Raw genomic sequence first — 19,971 nt, forward strand, 5'->3', positions numbered from 1 at the left:
TTAGCAGTCATTGGAGGACCCCGTACAAAGACCTGTGTTAACATGGCAACTGCTCTGTGTAATTACAAATTTCCTCAGGTAAGATCAAAACTGGAAGAAGACCTGAGGTTCAACAGTTATTTATTACTTTCAGAGATTGAATCTGCACGATAACTCTTCTAAGAGGTATCCCAAAACATCAGACAAGAATGCAAACAATTCAGAAGTGGATTCAGAAGGTTCTGACCAGCTCTGGAGAACCAGTAGCGGAAATTTTGAGTAGTTTGGAGAACCAGTAAATACCACCTCTGACTGGCCCTACCCCCATCCATTCTCTGCCTCCCAAATCCCGGCTGATCAGGAGGAAATGGGGATTTTGTAGTAACCTTTACCTGAAGTGAAGAGGGAATGGAGATTTTACAGTATCCTTCCCCTAGCGTGGGGTGGGAATGGAGATTTTACAGTATCCTTCCCCTGCCACACCCACCAAGCCATGCCACACCCACCAAGCCATGCCCACAGAACCGGTAGTAAAAAAAATTTGAATCCCACCGCTGAAACAATTCATAATCTGCCATGGAAATCAGAACCATTCTTGTTCTTTAATACAGTATAAAACTTCCTGAGGCCAAGTTATTAGTCTAATAAAGAAAATTCTTGGGTCTTTTCTACCCAAACCAAATAGTTGGGTTATATTAAGACTTGGCGACTATCTTCAAAAATTAAGCAAGGATACCAATGAACAAACATGCATATTTCCCAGATTACTCTGGAAAAACCCATTTTGCCTCTGTTGTTTTCTTACTCCCATTTAGATCACATATGGGTCAGCTCCACTGATGAATAAGGAAATAGAAGCACATTTTGTCAAATGGATGTTTCCAGATGAGATGCACCAACTTAAAGGAATACTATACTTACTGTTGCATTTTGGATGGACCTGGGTTGGGTTGATTTCTCTGTATGAAGAAGATAGAGAGAGGTTTATTCAAAACAGTGTTTCTATCTTTACAGAGAGAGGAATCTGCTTTGGCTTTATAGAAAGCATACCCAAAATAATGTATGGTAATAAAGCTGCTGAGATGGTAAAAGAGGCAGATAAATTGTACAAAGTCATAATAGAGAGTAGAGCCATTGCAGTGATCTTGAATGCTGAAATTACAGCTGTGGTAACTTTGAGAACTATTATTTATGTTTTGGATTCCGATGATATTCCAAAAGAGAGAAAAGCCAAAGTTTGGATTATGACAGCCCAGGTGGCATTCACCTCCATTCTTATGCAAAGACCGTTGCCCATCGATTTTCTCCATGGTGCACTTTCCTTTGCAATTCACTCGAAGGAACTGACAGGGTTCCGTGAATTTATGCAGAAAAGAAACCCTAACCTAGAAAAAGGAGATGGCTTTATTAGAGACTTTTGGAAAGATGTATTTGAATGTTCACTCTCCAATGATATTACAGATGGGAATGCTAACAGGATCTGCACAGGAGAAGAGAAGCTGGACACTCTGTCTCAATCTGTATTTGAAATGAGCATGACTGGCCACAGCTACAGCATTTACAATGCTGTCTATGCTGTGGCACATGCTCTGAAGGCCATGCACTTCTCCAAGCTAAAAAAAATTAGAATCATTGATGAGAACAGATTCTTTCCATCACCATGGCAGGTAATGTTTGCTAATGCAAAATTCAGGAATGTCATCAGTTTGTGTAAATTATACTACTTTGTTCCATAGATTGGACCAAAGTTATCTGTTGAGTTTCTAACTTTCTCAATTTGAATTGAGAATTGACAGAATTCTCATTTTTTTTAAAAAAAATATATATCAATTATAATATTTTAGTTAGGGAATAGAGTAGATAATGCACATGAAAAGGAGCATAATTCTCTTCCAATTTTCAGTATGTAGACTGAAGCAAAATGGTGACAAAAAGCAAAAAGGGGGACGTGGTGGCTCAGGGGCTAGGACGTTTAGCTTGTCGATCGAAAGGTTGGCAGCTCAGCGGTTTGAATCCCTAGTGCTGCCATGTAATGGGGTGAGCTCCCATTACTTGTCCCAGCTTCTGCCAACCTAGCAGTTTTGAAAGCACGTAAAAATGCAAGTAGAAAAAATAGGGACCACCTTTGGTGGGAAGGTAACAGCGTTCCGTGCGCCTTTGGCATAGAGTCATGCTGGCCACATGACCACGGAGATGTCTTCAGATAGCGCTGGCTCTTCGGCTTTGAAACGGAGATGAGCACCGCCCCCTAGATTCGGCAATGACTAGCACGTGTGTGCGAGGGGAACCTTTACCTTTACCTAGACTGAAGCAAAATGTGACAGCTTACTTTTCATTAAGCAAAGGCCAAATTGAAAAGAACTAAGTGAGATTTCCTCATACATCAACTCACAAGGCATCCCTGGCCTGCTCCCGGATTGCCATAGGCAAGGTGGATGGGAAACCAATGAAGCAACATGGCAGCCAAAAACAAAAGCACATTCCAGACATCTCTCTCTCAAGGCTGTCTCCCAGGGTTACCCACAACGGCCAGAGTGGAGTGATTTCTACAACCTGTGAAATTGCTCCATTGGTGAATGTGATTGATGACACACCCTGGGGGGATGGAGGGGAGGAAACACGGTCATGATTGGGGTGTAAATTAGATGGGGTCAGCGTTGGCTTCACTTGGAATGTGTTGACATGAAGCTCCTAATAAATAACTACATTTCTTTGGAAGCTTGGCTCAAAGCTCATGATTTAATTAGGGCATCCATTGGAACCCTGACAGCACCCTTTGAGGAAACCTATTAACTTTCTCATTTCTTCATTTTCTTCTTAATTTAGTTTCACCATTTTCTGCAGCAGGTCTCCTTTAACAACACTGCTGGGGAAAAGGTTTCTTTTGGTCCCAATGGGGAGTTACTAACTGGATTTGATATTCTAAATTGGATCACATTTCCAAACAAATCCTTTCTGAGAGTCCAGATTGGCAAGATTGACCCCATGGCTCCCCTAGAAAGGTTTCTCACCATTTCTGCCAAGGATGCTGTTTGGCCCGTCATATTTAACCAGGTGTGTCACCTTTCCCACTTTTTAGGAAATTTTTAGTCACTGTCCCATATCAATAAATGATTTAAATACAACAATAACACTTGGATTAAATTTTTAGCAGCCTCAGGTTAATGAATTTGCTTACAGAAACTCATGAAAAGAACAACCCCAAAGCAAAAATTCTTCAATTGAAAATAATCTCACTTTATTTATGAACAGACGTTGCCTCTTTCCATCTGTAATGAGAAATGTCCTCTTGGCCACAGCAAGATAAAAGTGGAAGGGAAATTATCTTGCTGTTATGACTGTCGACGGTGTCCGGAAGGGAAGATAGCTGACCAAATGGGTAAGCAAAGAAATGTATTGAATATATCAATGATTTAATAAACGTAAATGGGGCTGAATTTTTAAAACATCTTATGGCGGTTGGAAATCTTGAGGTTCAAGTCATTAGAGGGGCTCTGTGGCTCAGACTGCTAAGACAGTCTGTTATTAACAGCAGCTGCCTGCAATTACTGCAGGTTCAAGCCCCACCAGGCCCAAGGTTGACTCAGCCTTCCATCCTTTATAAGGTAGGTAAAATGAGGACACAGATTGTTGGGGGCAATAAGTTGACTTTGTATATAATATACAAATGGATGAAGACTATTGCTTGACATAGTGTAAGCCGCCCTGAGTCTTCGGAGAAGGGCGGGATATAAATGCAAATTAAAAAAAATATATTGTACAATTCAGAAATGAAATAATTTCATTTTCATAGGTATTTGATGTTGAGTTTTCTCTAGCTAGCTTGATCCATCCATTTCCCAGCTTTGAATTCTCCTTCTTAGGTATTTGGGAACATAATCTAAATGTTTTTCAGGAAAACCAAAGTTTCTCGATAGACTATTCAAAATGTTTCCTTTGTACCTTCTTTCTGGAAGTAAAGCTAATTAAAAATATTTGCATTTAAGACAATGTATTCTCCTAGGCTTTTTGCTTTATTTTATTTCCTAATCCTCCCATTATAACTTATCGAGTTATAAAGTTGTCAATCACATGTAATGACCCTGGGTGCTCTCCTCCCCACAAATAACATTTTTTTAAAATCATAAAAACAAAACCAGACAAATTTCAGAGAATGTATTCTGTCTTTTTGGTTTATCATCAGTACTAGTCTTGTCACTACTCAATGAGGGGCTGATGAGGTTTGTCTATATATAGGAAACAACCAAGCTCAGATTGCAGCTAGTATTCCACAGGTATCATTCATGATACGTGTAAATTGTGTCATGAATTATTTTAAGAAAAAGGAGGAAACATAATCCCTTTGTAAGATACAGAAAGACGCGGTGGCTCAGGGGCTAGGACGTTGAGCTTGTCGATCGAAAGGTCAGCAGCTCAATGGTTCAAATCCCTAGTATTGCCGTGTAACGGGGTAAGCTCCCCTTACTTGTCCCAGCTTCTGCCAACCTAGCAGTTTCGAAAGCATGTAAAAATGCAAGCAGAAAAAATAGGGACCACCTTTGGTGGGAAGGTAACAGCGTTCCGTGCGCCTTTGGCATTGAGTCATGCTGGCCACATGACCATGGAGATGTCTTTGGACAGCACTGGCTCTTCGGCTTTGAAACGGAGATGAGCACCGCCCCCTAGAGTCGGCAACAACTAGTACATATGTGCGAGGGGAACCTTTACCTTTAAGATACAGAACCTTAGTGGATCTAGTGGGGTTATTACTAATTGAGGTTAAAGAAAAACTATATTGTTTCTTTAAATGGTTTTCTTTTTTGTTTGTTTGTTTCTTTTTTCCCCACAGATTTAGATGATTGCTTTCCATGTCCAGAAGATCATTATCCAAACACAGATCGAAATAGTTGTCTTCAAAAAGCAATAACTTACTTGACTTATCAAGAGCCCTTGGGCATTTATTTGCTGGTCATAGCAGTCTCCTTATCTTTCATCTCAGCTTTAGTACTGGGGATCTTTATTAAACACCAAGACACCCCCATTGTCAAAGCCAACAACAGGAACCTCACCTACATTCTTCTCATTGCTCTCCTCCTTTCCTTCCTTTGCACTTTGCTCTTCATAGGGCAACCTGACCAAGTAAAATGTCTCATGCGACAAACTGCTTTTGGCCTAATCTTCTCTGTAGCTCTTTCTTGTATATTGGGGAAAACAACCATTGTGGTTCTTGCTTTCATGGCCACCAAGCCAGGTTCGAAAATCAGGAAATGGGTGGGGAAAAGGATGGCTATTTCTATTGTCCTACCTTGCTCCCTGGTACAATTCACCATTTGTGTAGTTTGGTTGGCCACTTTCCCCCCATTCCCAGATTCTGACATGCATTCCATGGCTAAAGAAATTCTCCTGCAATGTAATGAAGGTTCAGTCACCATGTTTTATGCTGTGTTTGGCTTTATGGGGTTCTTGACTGCTGTCAGCTTCATGGTGGCCTTCCTAGCTAGGAATTTACCTGACAGCTTCAATGAAGCCAAATTTATCACCTTCAGCATGTTGGTCTTTTGCAGTGTTTGGGTGTCATTTGTTCCAACCTATCTAAGCACCAAAGGAAAGTACATTGTGGCTGTAGAGATCTTCTCCATTTTGGCTTCAGCAGCTGGATTACTTGGCTGTATCTTTTACCCCAAATGCTACATTATTATTTTGAGACCTAATTTGAACAAGAAAGAACAATTAATAAAGAGATAAAGCAGTTTTTATAACAGACCCTTCAATGAAGCAGAATTGGGTTCTTTTACCATTTGGTTTTCTTGCACTTTGCAATTGTACATACTTTAATCATGTCTGTGCATCAAGTTGACATACAATGCAGAAGCATGTGATCTCTTCCAAGTTCACATAAGAACCTAGAAAGCTGCTCCTCATCTTTTGCTTGAAATGTTAGATAATTATTTTAGATCAGGGGTGTCAAACTGGCAGCAAGCAGGCTGGATGTGTCCTGTTCAGGCCTCTCCCACCCCAAGTCCACAAAGGGAAAAATCATTGTCGTATGTCACGTAACAGCAATGTGACCCCACAAGTTTGACATTTATGTTTTAGATGGAAAGGAACTGTTATTCAAGAAGGCAATGTTGTGTGCATTGGTTTTTTTATTTTATAATCTTAAAATGAAGGCTTTGTTTTCTCTTACAGGCCATAACACCCCTGCCCCCTGAAAAAACCCTCCAAATATTCTTCACAACCATTCTTTAAAAACTTAGAGGAAAATTTCCACTAATATCCTAACTAAAGGAGAGAGAAAGAAGGAGGAAGGGAGGGAGGGAGGGAGGGAGGGAGAGAGAGAGAGAGAGGGAGGGAGGGAGATAGATAGATAGATAGATAGATAGATAGATAGATAGATAGATAGATAGATAGATAGATAGATAGATAGATGGATAGATGGATGGATGGAAGGACGGATGAACACACAGACAAACAGAGAACCGTATTTCCTTGAAAATAAGACCGTGTCTTATATTCTTTTGGGCCCCAAAATAAGCATAGGACTTAGTTATGGGGGTGTCTTATTTTTTCCCATGTATGGGAGGTCCACTTCTTCAGCTTGCTTGTGGGGAGGCAGGAAGCTGTGCAGCACACCAGTGCCACTGCCGTGAGGTGGAGGGTTGGAGCTGCCCCATCTGCCCTGCCCCAGCTTACCTCAGGGCTCGTGTAGCCAAGCCATCCATGCCCCAACAGCTGCCTTGCCTCACAGCAGCAGAACCAGCACATCACTCGGCCTCCTGCTCTGTTGTGGCCGCAACTAAGCAGAAGTGAGTTGGAGGCTACATGGGCTCCTGCTGCACATGGCTCCTGTTGCACATGCCTCCTGGTGCTGTCGCCGGAAGGCAGGTGTTGGGGCATGGATGGCCTGGCTTCAGGGGCCCTGACGTAAGGTGGTAGGGCAGGTCCAATCCCCACCTCCTGGCAGTGGCACTGACGTGCTGCACAGGGAGCATGGGGTAACTCCACCACCACATCGCCATACCCCATAGCTGTGAGGAACCAGAAGAAATGGGTGGATGGGTGGGCAGCTGCGTAGGATCTTAAGTAGGCCTTATTTTTGGGAGGGATTAAACATACAGTTTAAAGCATGCTAGGTCTTATTTTCAGGATAGGTCTTATTTTCAGAGAAACAGGGTAGATAGATAAATAATAGACCTGTTGTTTTAAGTGAGCATAAGTCCCATCAGACTCACTAGAAAGGCTCATTTTAAACTATATTTGGCAGGCTCAAGAAGATGAACCTACCCTGCTTTGGATCCATGCCTTATGGAATATTCCAACATTATTTCTCTCCTTCAAACCATCTTTGATCTCAATCACTTACGTTAAACTGCCACTTTTCATAGCAGAATTTGCTTTAAGATTGACAGAAGATTAAGCAGAAGATTGACAAATTGACTGTAACCCATGAACTTCGGTTCTTTTAAAATTGTGTTTTAAATCAATAAAGTTTGGAATCTGATTATAGATATGTATCTGCCCAAAATGGTACCACCTTTAGAAAAAAATAAAAGTCCCAACATTTCTTCTTTGGTGCATATGGGGCTGCTCCCATTTTCTCAATCAATATGTTTCATTTTGACATTTTGCACAAAAGCAAAAAAATAATAATACTATTACATGTAAACTATTATTTTCTAAATTACTTATTAAATTAAGTACCACCTTTGTTCCTTTCTCTCTATCTCAAGGGAATCCCAGTAAAGATGGAAAAAACTATGAGCCCAGGTTAAAATACTGTATTACATTAATGCAGGCAGAGAAGTACAGGTTTACAAGTAGAGAGAACAAAAAAGAAGCATATTTAATCTGTGTTACTTCGTTTTAGATAATATTCCTGAAAAGCTGATCGATAATGACCCAGATCATTATTTGAAAAGTAACATTCATACTATAATTTGATATTTACAATGCCCATATTTTATACTGAGTTGCTTCTGTTCACAACACTGATTTTATTCTTTTTTCCTAAATTGATGTGCAGTTCTTCTGTTCACAACTGCAACCTCAGAGGTCCTCTTCCAATTTCTCACAAGTACTATCAGTCTGGAGACATAATTGTTGCTGCTATTATATATCAGGTTTTCTTTCTTTCAAATCAGATCATTTTTCAAAGTGTTCCTTCTCATGATGTGCTTGATCAATACCTGTAAGTATTTTAAAAGTATATGAGTCGTATTTTACTCTCACCTACATTCTCACCCTCATCTCCATCACCACCTAAAGGTTCTTTTTTTTTTCTTTCTCTTTACATTTCTGCTCAAATTAAAATGCTCACCATACAGCCCATTGAAATTGTCCTTAGTCATGTATAAATTCCAGGGTTAAAAGACACTTAGCCTGCACTAATACTGCAGTCATAAATGAGGAAAGAACGTACAATGGCTTTTTCATTCATCTATTTATTTTTATCCTATTTATTATTTATAAAAATCATTCAAGGGGAAAAACATATCCAATTCACCTTGTTCCTGTTATTTTCCCAATAACAACAACTCTGTGAGGTGAGTTGGGATGAAAGAGAATGACTGGCTGAAGTCACCCAAAAGGTGAGACTTGAACTCATAGTCTCCCACTTTTTATCCTAAACCAAACCGGCTCAGATTGACTGTCTTCTAGAAGAACATTTTTAAGAAGAAAAGAAATATGCGTACAAATGTTGTCTCAGTTCAATCTTGGCTACCCATTCCCAGTATTAGTGCTTCCCAAGCAATACAACCTAGGGCTATTATTTGCTGAGGACCACATTACATATATCAAGAGCAAATAATAAGCATAACATTTTGGATGTATATGAATGTATATAACAATTAAAATGTGATTCTGAAGCAGAAACGAATTGACATAATTTATAACTCTCACTGAAGGTTCCTCACTCATAATTACCAGCACACTTTGGCTCTGGCATTTGCTGTTAATGAGATCAATGAACATGCTGGAATCTTACCCAACATTACCCTTGGTTTCCACATTGCTACTGACAATCATGAGGAAACTACCACTTATCAATTAGCAATGGAATTTCTATCTACAAAAGATAAATTTATCCCCAACTACAAATGTAATGACCAGACCCACACGATAGCTGTCATTGGAGGACCCCGTTCTAGGACCTGTCTGAACATGGCAACCAGCCTGTGTAACTACAAATTTCCCCAGGTGAGACACAAATATGGAGCAAGATGTTAAATTCCCTTGCTCTTGAATGATTTCAGGTATGAGATCTTCATGATAACTCTCTTTAGAAAGATCCCAGAAGCCTGAAACACTGAGACAAGAATGGGTCAAATTTATGAAAAGGAAATCATCAAAATTTCTATATTATTTTGCTCAATGAGTAGCCCTATGTTAAGCTCTAAAACTGTTTGCTAAAACTGTAGCATTGTTTTCTTTTCTGTATTGCACTCAAGCACAGAAATTTTGATTAAACAAACACATGAGCACTGCACAATGTTCTTTTGAACAATTCCTTTTTTGCTTTTATTGATTTCTTACTCCCATTTAGATCACATATGGATCAGCTCCATTGATGAATGATGAAATAGCAGCACTGTTTGTCAAATGGATGTTCCCCTTTGAGGAGCACCAGTTTAATGGAATACTACATTTACTGTTGCATTTTGGATGGACCTGGGTTGGGAAAGTTTGCTTTGTTGAGGAAGAAAAAGAGAGATTCATTCAAAATAGCCTTTCCATGTTTACAGAGAGAGGAATCTGCTTTGACTTTATAGACAGTATCCCACAAATAATGTATGGTAATTTAGCTGCTGAAATGGTGGAGGAGGCAGATAAATTACACAAAGTCATCATGAGGAGTACAGTCGTTGCAGTGATCTTGAATGCTGAAATCACAGGCTTGGTGACTTTGAGACTTATGATCTATGTTTTAGATTCTGATGATATACCAAAACAAAGAAAAGCCAAAATCTGGATCATGACAGCCCAGATGGAATTCACCTCTATTCAGATTCAAAGACAGTTGCCCATTGCTTTTCTCCATGGTGCTCTTTCTTTTGCAATTCACTCAAAGGAACTGACAGGGTTCCAAGAATTTATACAGAAGAGAAACCCAAACTTAGAAAATGAAGATGGCTTTATTAGAGACTTTTGGAAAGATGCATTTGAATGTTCCTTTTCCACTGCTATTACAGATGGGAACGCTGACAGGACCTGCACTGGGGAAGAGAAGCTGGAATCTCTTTCTCAATCTATATTTGAAGTGAGCACAACTGGCCACAGCTACAGCATCTACAATGCAGTCTATGTTATGGCACATGCTCTGAGGCAATTATATTCCTCCCAGTTCAAATATGGGGAAAGAATTAATGAGAGGAGATGGAAGTTTTTTCTTCAGTCACCATGGCAGGTAATATTGGCTAATGAAACCTTCTGAAAGGTAATCAATCAGGTGATATGCTTAGTGCAACAAATATAAATTGGGGAAAGGTTGCCTCTTTTAAGTTTGGTTGAAATGGTTTGTGTGGATGTACGTATTTAATGCATGATATTTGCCAGGTTGACATGTAAAACTTTCAAATGTACTTGATAGCAGCATTATTTCTCACTGTCTTAATTTCAGAGAGACTAAGATACAGAGGGAACAAATTTTCTAGGCAGTTATAGATGAACCCATGCACTTTTATGCCTAGAGAAATGTAAATTAAATCTCCAGATTCAGTTTAGGACTGTCCTGATGTTTAGTACAATCTCTTAGCTACCATGATCTCCCAGGTGTCCATAAAAGTTTTAATACTTTTCCAACTTCAATTCCCCCGTCATAATATTCTCACCATAAGGCAAATTGAAAGAGAGAGAAAAAGCAAATTTTGGGAAAATGAGAATATTATTAGTTTCATTGATAGCAAATTTGCCAATGAACCATATGAAGCAAACATTTTTTTTATTATCTTTTCAAGATTTTGAATCACACTTGGCCGATAAAAAATTCTATTCTATTCTATTCTATTCTATTCTATTCTATTCTATTCTATTCTATTCTATTCTATTCTATTCTATTCTATTTTAAAGACCTTTTTTATTTGGAAGAAATGGCCTAGAGTTTTCTCTGTTGAAGTTTTTAATCTTATCTACATTTTATGGAAGCAAAGTGAATTTCTAATTCCTAGATTGTTCAATTTACAGTGTGCTCTATCAGATTTCTCTTTCCCCAATTTTGTTATAGAGTTAAGTAAATAAAGTTAGGCACTAAGGTAGAAAATGCGTGTGGTAAAGAACATATTTCTCTGCTCATTTTAAATGGAGTATAATGATGAAAATATAAATTTCCATTGACCTTAAGTCAATTTGAAAGGGTAAAAAATTTGAGATTTCCTAATCATTTCAAAGAATTCGATTAACACACATTCTCTCTCTCTCCCTCGATCTCTCTCTCCCCCTTCTCCCTCCCTCCCTCCCTCCCTCCCTCCCTCCCTCCCTCCCCCCTTCCTTCCTTCCTTCCTTCTTTCCTTCCTTCCTTTTCTTTCTTTCCTTTACAGCTCCATCATTTTTTGCAGCAGATCTCTTTTAATAACACTGCCGGGGAACATATTTCTTTTGGCTCCAATGGAAAATTAGTAACTGGATTTGATGTTTACAACTGGGTGACATTCCCAAATAAGTCATTTCTAAGAGCTAAAATCGGAAAAATTGAACCTATGGCTTACCCAGACAATCTTCTCACCATTTCCACCAAGGACATTATTTGGCCCAACATGTTTAATCAGGTGTGACATATTTTTTTCACTATTATGAAATCATTTATATAGACAAATGTTTATGTTTGTGAGATTAAGTTAATTTCAACCAGGTGTGTTCAATTTTCACTTTTTATTAAATCTTTCGCTACTAACCAGTGTATGTACTTTTTTTCCTTTTGTGCAATGTGAACATAAATATGGAAGTGTGCATAATAATAATGTATTTGGAAGGAAAATGAGAATATAGCTAAAAATGCTGTATTAATACTCACACTAACTGCTTATTATACTGTATAAATCAGAGCATAGTTCTTAGCTTCTGATACTTCTAAACTGTCTTTATGTGTAGTTTGCTCCATATCAGGCATATACAAATAGGACAAGCTTAATGAAAATGAGCTCTAATTACTGTATAAAGTTGGCACCTCTGCCAACATTTTCATGGATTCTACATATGAACTGTACCAAGTACAGAAAGAGCTCAAAGAAGACTAGGAATCCAACACAAAATTGAAATCTTAAGGAATCTGTGCTCTAAAATTTCCAGAATTAAAAGCTCTCCACAATACCTTCTGGTACTGATTTCCTCAGAACAAATCTTAAGATTATTATATTGGGCACAATCATACAACTATTCTAATAGGTATGAGCTATGAGTAGTTGAGAGGTTCAGAGGGGAATTTAAACCAGAGAGAAATTTGAAAAACCAAATTTTGGATTCAACATGAAGAGTTTGAGTATGTCTAACCGATGAAAAAAACAATCCCCCAAAATAAATTTGTCATGTAGCAGAATTCTGATTTAATTTGTCCAACAGACATTGCCTCTTTCCATCTGTAACAAGAAATGTCCTCTTGGCCATAGCAAGATAAAAGTGGAAGGGAAATTATCCTGCTGCTATGACTGCAGACGGTGTCTGGAATGGAAGATAGCTGACCAAAGGGGTAAGCAAAGGAACATACTGAGATATCAATGTTTAAATAAATATAAATGGCTCTGAATTTTCAATTAATGATGCAATGCCTCAAAATGTTGCAGTGCCTGAACATGCTAAGATTATATAATTTAGTAATGAAAAATTTGGACAAATTACTGGGGCTTCCAGAGAAGAAATGGCGGACAGAAGAAAAGCAGAGCTGCCAGAATAAAGAGCTAGGCAAGTAAACCTTTTCAAAAAATTCCTCTCCAGACAATAAGAGGACAGTAAGAGAGCTCCAGATTTATGGTCCTGGTGACAAGACCACAAGAGCAGTCTTCAGAAGGTTTAGAGCTCTGGAAGGCGGGGGAATTGCTATCTTGTTCAAACCATACTCAGCATTTTAAAAGGGGCAGTATATTCGCAGACTTCCTTTTTAATCACTTTTGGAAATTTCTTGTTAACTGCTTTTATGCAGCTACTTTCTTAAGCCTGGGAGTTTCATTACAAGCTTTGTGGGGTGACCAATTTCCTATCAAGTGCCAGACCAATCTTCATCCTACCCCAATGGTTGGGAGAAGAGCCAGATCCCACAAATGCACTGGTTGATACAGGGCTTTAAACATAAACAACCAGCAGCTTGAGTTGAATGTTGAAATGACTGGGATCAGTGTAGTTCACACAGAAGTAATATAACTCAGCCGAACCGTAGAGTGTCCAGAAATGCTTTGCTCCTGTAGTCTGGACCACTTGTCCAGTTTTTGATGGTTTTCAAGGGCAGCCTCAATGCAGTAATCCATATGGGAGATGTGATGGGAAGAAGGATTGACTCAGGCGTGAAATCTGAACTGGTTTGCTACCGGTTTGCTGGCCGCGCGCTGTGGACACACATGTGCAGTACATGCCAAAAGAGAAAGTAAGTAGAACAGTGAGGGGGAATCAGCACAGCTGATTGTCGGAAATACTGGCTCAGAGGAACTGGTTGCTTTTTTTAACTACTGGTTAGACTGAACTGGTAGCTAAATACCAGTTTGACTGAACCAGTAGCTTTTTTCACTGTTGGTTCAGCCAAACCGGTAGCTAACTACCGGTTTTCCTGAACCAGTTGCTTTTTTTTTTACTACCGGTTTGCCTCAGGAAGGTCCCGTAGGAGATGTTTGCGACACAAATAATATTGTCCCAGATTCAGGATATTATTACTACCGTTATATACTTTATTCATTAAACATGAGACTCAGTCAACTGAACATTCAAAAATGCATCACAAATACCATCATCATCAACATCATCATCATCATCAAAAACAATAATAATATTATTAGGTAAAAGTAAAGGTTCACCTCGCACATACATGCTCGTCATGGCTGACTCTAGGGGGCGGTGCTCATCTCTGTTTCAAAGCTGAAGAGCCAGCGCTGTCCAAAGACGTCTCTGTGGTCATGTGGCCTGCATGACTCAACGCCAAAGGCACATAGAACGCTATTACCTTCCCACCAAAGGTGGTCCCTATTTTTTCTACTTGCATTTTTACGTGCAAGTAAATAATATTATTATGGTATCACAAAATCATTGACTGGCACTAATGGTTGATATGGGTTGTTGCTAGCATCCTAGGTACGAGCCAAGAATCTTCTTAAAATATACTTAAAATATGTTCTGAGTAGCGCAGGTTTTTGCAGTTCTGCTGCTGTTATTGCAGGAAGCTGCAAATTCTTGATGTATTTTATAAAATTCTTGGACATGGTACCAAGTGCCCCGATGACAATGGGTATCACTGTTACTCTTACTATTTTTGTTGTTGTAGTAGTAGTAGTAGTGACTTCCTCCTGTCTCTTAAGATCAATCATTCTGTCTGTTACATGAAGTAATTAACATTAGAGGTAGATGTAAAGCTCAGCGCTTACTGAAAGTGGGCACTACAGCAGATTGTACAGATTGTATTATATATTACATACAATATATATAAAATTATATATAAAAGAGCCGAGGTGGCACAATAGTTAGAGTGCAGTACTGCAGGCTACTTCAGCTGACTAGTTGACTGCTAGTTTCAGTTCAGCAGATTTAATCTCACCGGCTCAAGGTTGACTCAGCTTTCCATCCTTCCGTGGTGGGTAAAATGAGGAGCCAGATTTTTGGGGGCAATATGCTTAATCTGTAAACCTGTTAGAGAGGGCTGTAAAGCACTGTGAAGTGGTATATAAGTCGAAGTGCTATTGCTATTACATTAAGGGGAAAAAAACCCTTATATCCATGTAATTAAATTGGCTTGGTATATCTAGTGTGTGGTTAATGATTAATGCTTAAAAGCAATAATGTTTTATGACTTGTTTTGTTTTTATTTCTTTTTCCCTAGACTTGGATGATTGTTGCTCATGTCCAGAAAATCAATATCCAAACAAAAAACAGGATAGTTGTTTTCCTAAAAGGATAACTTACTTGTCTTATCAAGATCCTTTGGGTGGTTCTTTGGCAATAATTGCAGTCTTCTTTTCTGTCATGTCAATTTTGGTGCTGGGGATCTTTATTAAAAACCAGGATACTCCCATTGTCAAAGCCAACAACAGAAACCTCACCTATATTCTTCTCATTGCTCTCTTGCTCTCCTTCCTTTGCACTCTGCTCTTCATTGGGCAACCTGACCAAGTGAAATGTCTCATGCGACAAACTGCATTTGGCATCACTTTCTCTATAGCCCTTTCTTGTATTTTGGGTAAAACAACCATTGTTGTTCTTGCTTTCATGGCCACCAAGCCAGGTTCGAAAATCAGGAAATGGGTGGGGAAAGAGCTGGCTATCTCTATTGTCCTATCTTGCTCCCTGATACAATTCTGCATTTGCATGTTATGGCTCGCAATTTCTCCTCCCTTCCCAGATTCTGACTTGCATTCCATGGCTGAAGAAATTGTCCTGCAATGTAATGAAGGTTCAACCACTATGTTTTATACTCTGCTTGGCTTTATGGGGTTCTTGACTGTTGTCAGCTTTAAAGTGGCTTTCCTAGCTAGGAATTTACCAGACAGCTTCAATGAAGCCAAATTTATCACCTTCAGTATGTTGGTGTTTTGCAGTGTTTGGGTGTCATTTGTTCCCACCTATCTCAGTACCAAGGGAAAATATGTGGTGGTTGTGGAGATCTTCTCCATTTTGGCTTCAGCAGCTGGATTACTGGGTTGCATCTTTTCCCCTAAATGCTATATCATTACTTTGAGGCCTGATCTGAATATAAAAAAGCAACTAACAAAGAAATAAAATTGAATTTTACCTAACAACTTGAATGAAGCTCAGTCTCCATCTTTTCACATTTTGGCAGTGTTTGGGTCTCCTCCTTGCATCATATTGGAACACCAAGTTAATATACATAACGGTTATAGATGGCATTTAGATCCTAAGAAACTATTGTGTATGTATCCAGATATGCAAGCAAAATGTTGGAGATGTAATTGTGATGATGCTATATATTTCCATATTTGGTGGACTTGTAAGAATATTAAGGCTTTTTGGATAAAAATTTGGTGGATTTTACAAAATGCTTTGAAAAAGAAGATAAAGTTCCTGCCACAATTTTTTCTGCTGGGAATTATTACAGACTCTACAGTAATTGAGACTAAACTGATTTTAAATCTAAAACAGCAGCAAGATTACTGATAGGACAGTATTGGAAGAAAAAAGAAGTACCCACAATAGAAGAATGGATATTGAAAGTTGCCAATTTGGCTGAGATGACAACAATCTCAGCTTTTTTGAAAGACAATACACAAGAAAGATATTTAAACGAATGGGGAAAAAATGGAATGACTATATTCAAAACAGATATCAGACTAAGAGTTATCAGGCTGCCTCTGAATGATTAGGATGTATTATTTCTGATTGTTTTGGGGAGGTTAGGATTTGATGAGAATTGTAGGAGTATAATTGAGTTAGGAGAAATTTTTTTTAGCATATGCTTGTTTTATTTTTAACTATACCTTGTGTTTGTTCCGGGAAGTCGGGGGGGAGGGGGGAGGGGGGAAAAGGTGGGGCAAACTTTGTAAAACTTTTTCAATATATATATATATATATATAAATGTAGGTCTTTGGTTATTTGGGTTTTCTCCCACGTAAAATTGGAAGTGTCTTGGCGACGTTTTGACGAAGTCTCATTCGTCATCTTCAGGCTTCAGGTTCGTGCTTCTGGGAGCAAATTTGCACGATCCGGTTAAAGCAGGCTGAATTTCATCACTGGTCTGGAAGCTGGAAAACCATGCGTTCTAATCAACTCTTAGGTATGAAAGCCTAGGTGATGTGCAAAAGAGACTCTACATACTGTAGCAACCGGTTCACCCAACACCGGAAATTTGAGAGCACATGCGCGCATGCTCGCTTTACTTGTGCGCATGCCATCCACGCATGTGTGCAGCATCACAAAAGACAGCAATTTGCTCGTGCACGCCATCTGCATATGCGTGTGATGTCAAACAACACGGCAATTCACTCATGCACACCGTCTGTACATGGATGCAGTGTCAAAACACAGTGATATAGGGCAGGATTGTGGGCCCACCCACGGATTGTCACTACTGGTTCACCCGAACTGGTCCAAACTGGCTGACTACCACCTCTGGTGATGTGAAGAAGAGTCTCTCTTATATGCCGTAAAACAGGGATGAAATCCAGCAGGTTCTGATAGGTTCTGGAGAACCGGTAGCGGAAATTTTGAGCAGTTCTGAGAACCAGAAGCGGAAATTTTGAGTAGTTTGGAGAACCGGTAAATACCACCTTTGGCTGGCCCCAAAGTGGGGTGGGAATGAAGATTTTGCAATATCCTTCCCCCAGAAGTAGGACGGGAATGGAGATTTTGTAGTATCCTTCCCCTGGAGAGGGGCAGGAATGGAGATTTTGCTTCCCCTGCCATGCCCACCAAGCCACGCCCACCAAGCCACACCATGCCTTCCAAACCACAGTAGAAATTTTGAGTAGTTCAGAGAACTGGCAAATACCTATGCCTATGCTGGATACAGGGTGCCCGCCTTGGCTCCACTGGGGTTTTTCCCCCCCACAGCAGATGGGTAACCTCACCCCTGATCCTGAAAGGAGTCGAAGGTGACATTTGGGATGGACCCTTTTTGGAGTCCACCCCTGGATGAAGGGTGGAGGAGCCTGATGGTGTCTTGAGAGGTCCAATCCCCAAGAGAGGCTGGAGATGGATGGGGGGGGCACTCAGCCAGGGGTGAAATCCAGCAGGTTCTGACAGGTTCTGAAGAACCGGTAGTGGAAATTTTGAGTAGTTTGGAGAACCGGCAAATACCACCTCTGGCAGGCCCCAGAGTGGGGTGGGAATGAGATTTTGCAATATCTTTCCGCTGGAGTGGGGTGGCATTGGGGATTTTGCAATATCCTTCCCCTGCCATGCCCACCAAGCCACGCCCATTAAGCCACACCATGCCCATCAAGTCATTCACCATTGCCTTAAAGATTAAAAAAAAACCATAAAGAGCAAATCATAAAAAAAATATTGGGAAAGGAGAGCCAACCTTTTACTTCTTTTACTTCTTTTACTTCTTTTACTTTTTTTTCACTTACAATATTAGAATGGCACCAAAAAAGCATCAAAAACAGAAGAAAAAAGAATAGGTTCATTACAGCAGACTACAGAAAGAGGAATTATGCCAGAGGTGTTGCAGAAAATGGTGGAGGATTTGAGAAAGAAATTGTCTGATCAATCAGTCTGTGGCTCAGACTGCTAATGCAGTCTGTTATTAACAGCAGCTGCCTGCAATTACTGCAGGTTCTAGTCCCACCAGGCCCAAGGTTGACTCAGCCTTCCATCCTTTATAAGGTAGGTAAAATGAGGACCCAGATTGTTGGGGGCAATAAGTTGACTTTGTATATAAATATACAAATAGAATGAAGACTATTGCTAACATAGTGTAAGCCGCCCTGAGTCTTCGGAGAAGGGTGGGATATAAATGCAAATTTAAAAATGAATTAATTAAGAACTCCGCAGAACTCCACACTGTTAAGACTGAGTTGTGATCTACATGAGGCATTGCGACAGTAGTGAAATTCATTTTTTTTATTACTGGTTCTATGGGTGTGGTTTGGTGGGCGTGGTGTGGCTTGGTGGGCATGGCACAGTAAGGAAAATCTCCGTCCCCACACCACTCCAGGGGAAGGATACTGCAAAATCTCCATTTCCACCTCACTTTGGTGCCAGCCAGAGGTGGTATTTTCTGGTTCTCCAAACTACTCAAAATTTCCACTACCAGTTCTCCAGAACCTGTCAGAACCTACTGAATTTCACCCCTGCATTAGGAGAAACCAAAACTTCTTCAATGGATATTGTTAGGATATTGGAAGTCTATTCTGCAGCATTACTAATGCCTTTCCAAAAATAGGCATAGACAGCATTAAAGACAGGGGTGATCTGGTAGCGATGGTGGCGGGTGGTTCAGAGAACCAGTAGCAAAAAACCCTCCCCCCCCCATGCCCAGCTGAGCAGGGCGATCATCAGAGATTTTTTTTTTTTTACTTTTAAAATCATTTTTTCTTTGGCCAAAAAAAATGCTTTTAAAAGTTAAAAAAAGCCTCTGATGATCGTGCAGCTCAGCTGGGATCATCAGAGGCTTTTAAAAGCCCTTTTTTACAACCACTTCAACCGAAGAGGTTGTAGAAAAAATGCTTTTAAAAGTTAAAAAAAAAAGTTGGCCACGCCCACCCAGTCACATTACCCCACCACCACAAAGCCACACCCACGGAACCGGTAGTAACAAATTTTACATTTCGCCACTGCTTAAAGATGATATTTGGCAATTTGTAATGAGTGTAATCAGTTATAATCCTAATCCATACCACTGAATCCTGACCAGTTCAAACCCTTTTTAAGTGGGAATTGGCTTTCTCTCTGAAAAATCTTGAGGGATTTGAAGGATGGAAATTTTAGTATCCCTTATGTGCCTTTGCTATTGGACAGTTCTGAATCATACTTCTAAAGTTCTTATATTGAAATGTATGTTCTGAAAATGGTTACCCATGTTTTCTTTTTTTGACATTTTATAAAGAAGCCATGACTTTAAGTATGCCATTATCGCCCCTGTAATTATAGAATTAAGTATAATTCTCATTCATCATTCAAGGGAATTCAATAGTTAGATTAAAATATTACATTGATACTTGTTCCGAAACCACAGAGACGGAGGTAGAGCAAAAAATTGGATTCAGCTGCATGAACTCTTCTTTATTTTATGTTATATTAATGAGTTGCTGATTAATTCAGGCTCTGTTAGGATGGGAGATACTGTTGGTTGCCCTAAATGCAAAATTATTACATTTTACATTGAGGTGCTGATAGTCAGTGCAGTCATTTTAGAGTTTCTTCCGAAG

The 19,971-nt window shown here is 39.6% G+C and overlaps 2 protein-coding genes across 2 annotated transcripts; both read left to right on the forward strand.

Annotated features, from left to right (window-relative positions):
* Window positions 1-42: 42 nt before the first annotated feature.
* LOC131197976 (vomeronasal type-2 receptor 26-like) lies at window positions 43-5,703 on the forward strand. The gene is made up of 5 exons (XM_058182483.1): window positions 43-78; window positions 795-1,646; window positions 2,806-3,033; window positions 3,232-3,358; window positions 4,808-5,703. Exons 1-5 carry the CDS (start codon window positions 43-45, stop codon window positions 5,701-5,703), a joined length of 2,139 nt encoding a protein of 712 aa, XP_058038466.1.
* Window positions 5,704-6,534: 831 nt separating this feature from the next.
* LOC131197977 (vomeronasal type-2 receptor 116-like) lies at window positions 6,535-15,861 on the forward strand. The gene is made up of 5 exons (XM_058182485.1): window positions 6,535-6,764; window positions 8,865-9,156; window positions 9,503-10,363; window positions 12,732-12,849; window positions 14,966-15,861. The coding sequence occupies exons 1-5, from the start codon at window positions 6,535-6,537 to the stop codon at window positions 15,859-15,861; spliced, it is 2,397 nt and encodes a 798-aa protein (XP_058038468.1).
* The last annotated feature ends 4,110 nt before the right edge of the window (window positions 15,862-19,971 follow it).

This window comes from Ahaetulla prasina, chromosome 4 (genome assembly GCF_028640845.1).
Source record: "Ahaetulla prasina isolate Xishuangbanna chromosome 4, ASM2864084v1, whole genome shotgun sequence".
NCBI lineage: Eukaryota > Metazoa > Chordata > Lepidosauria > Squamata > Colubridae > Ahaetulla > Ahaetulla prasina.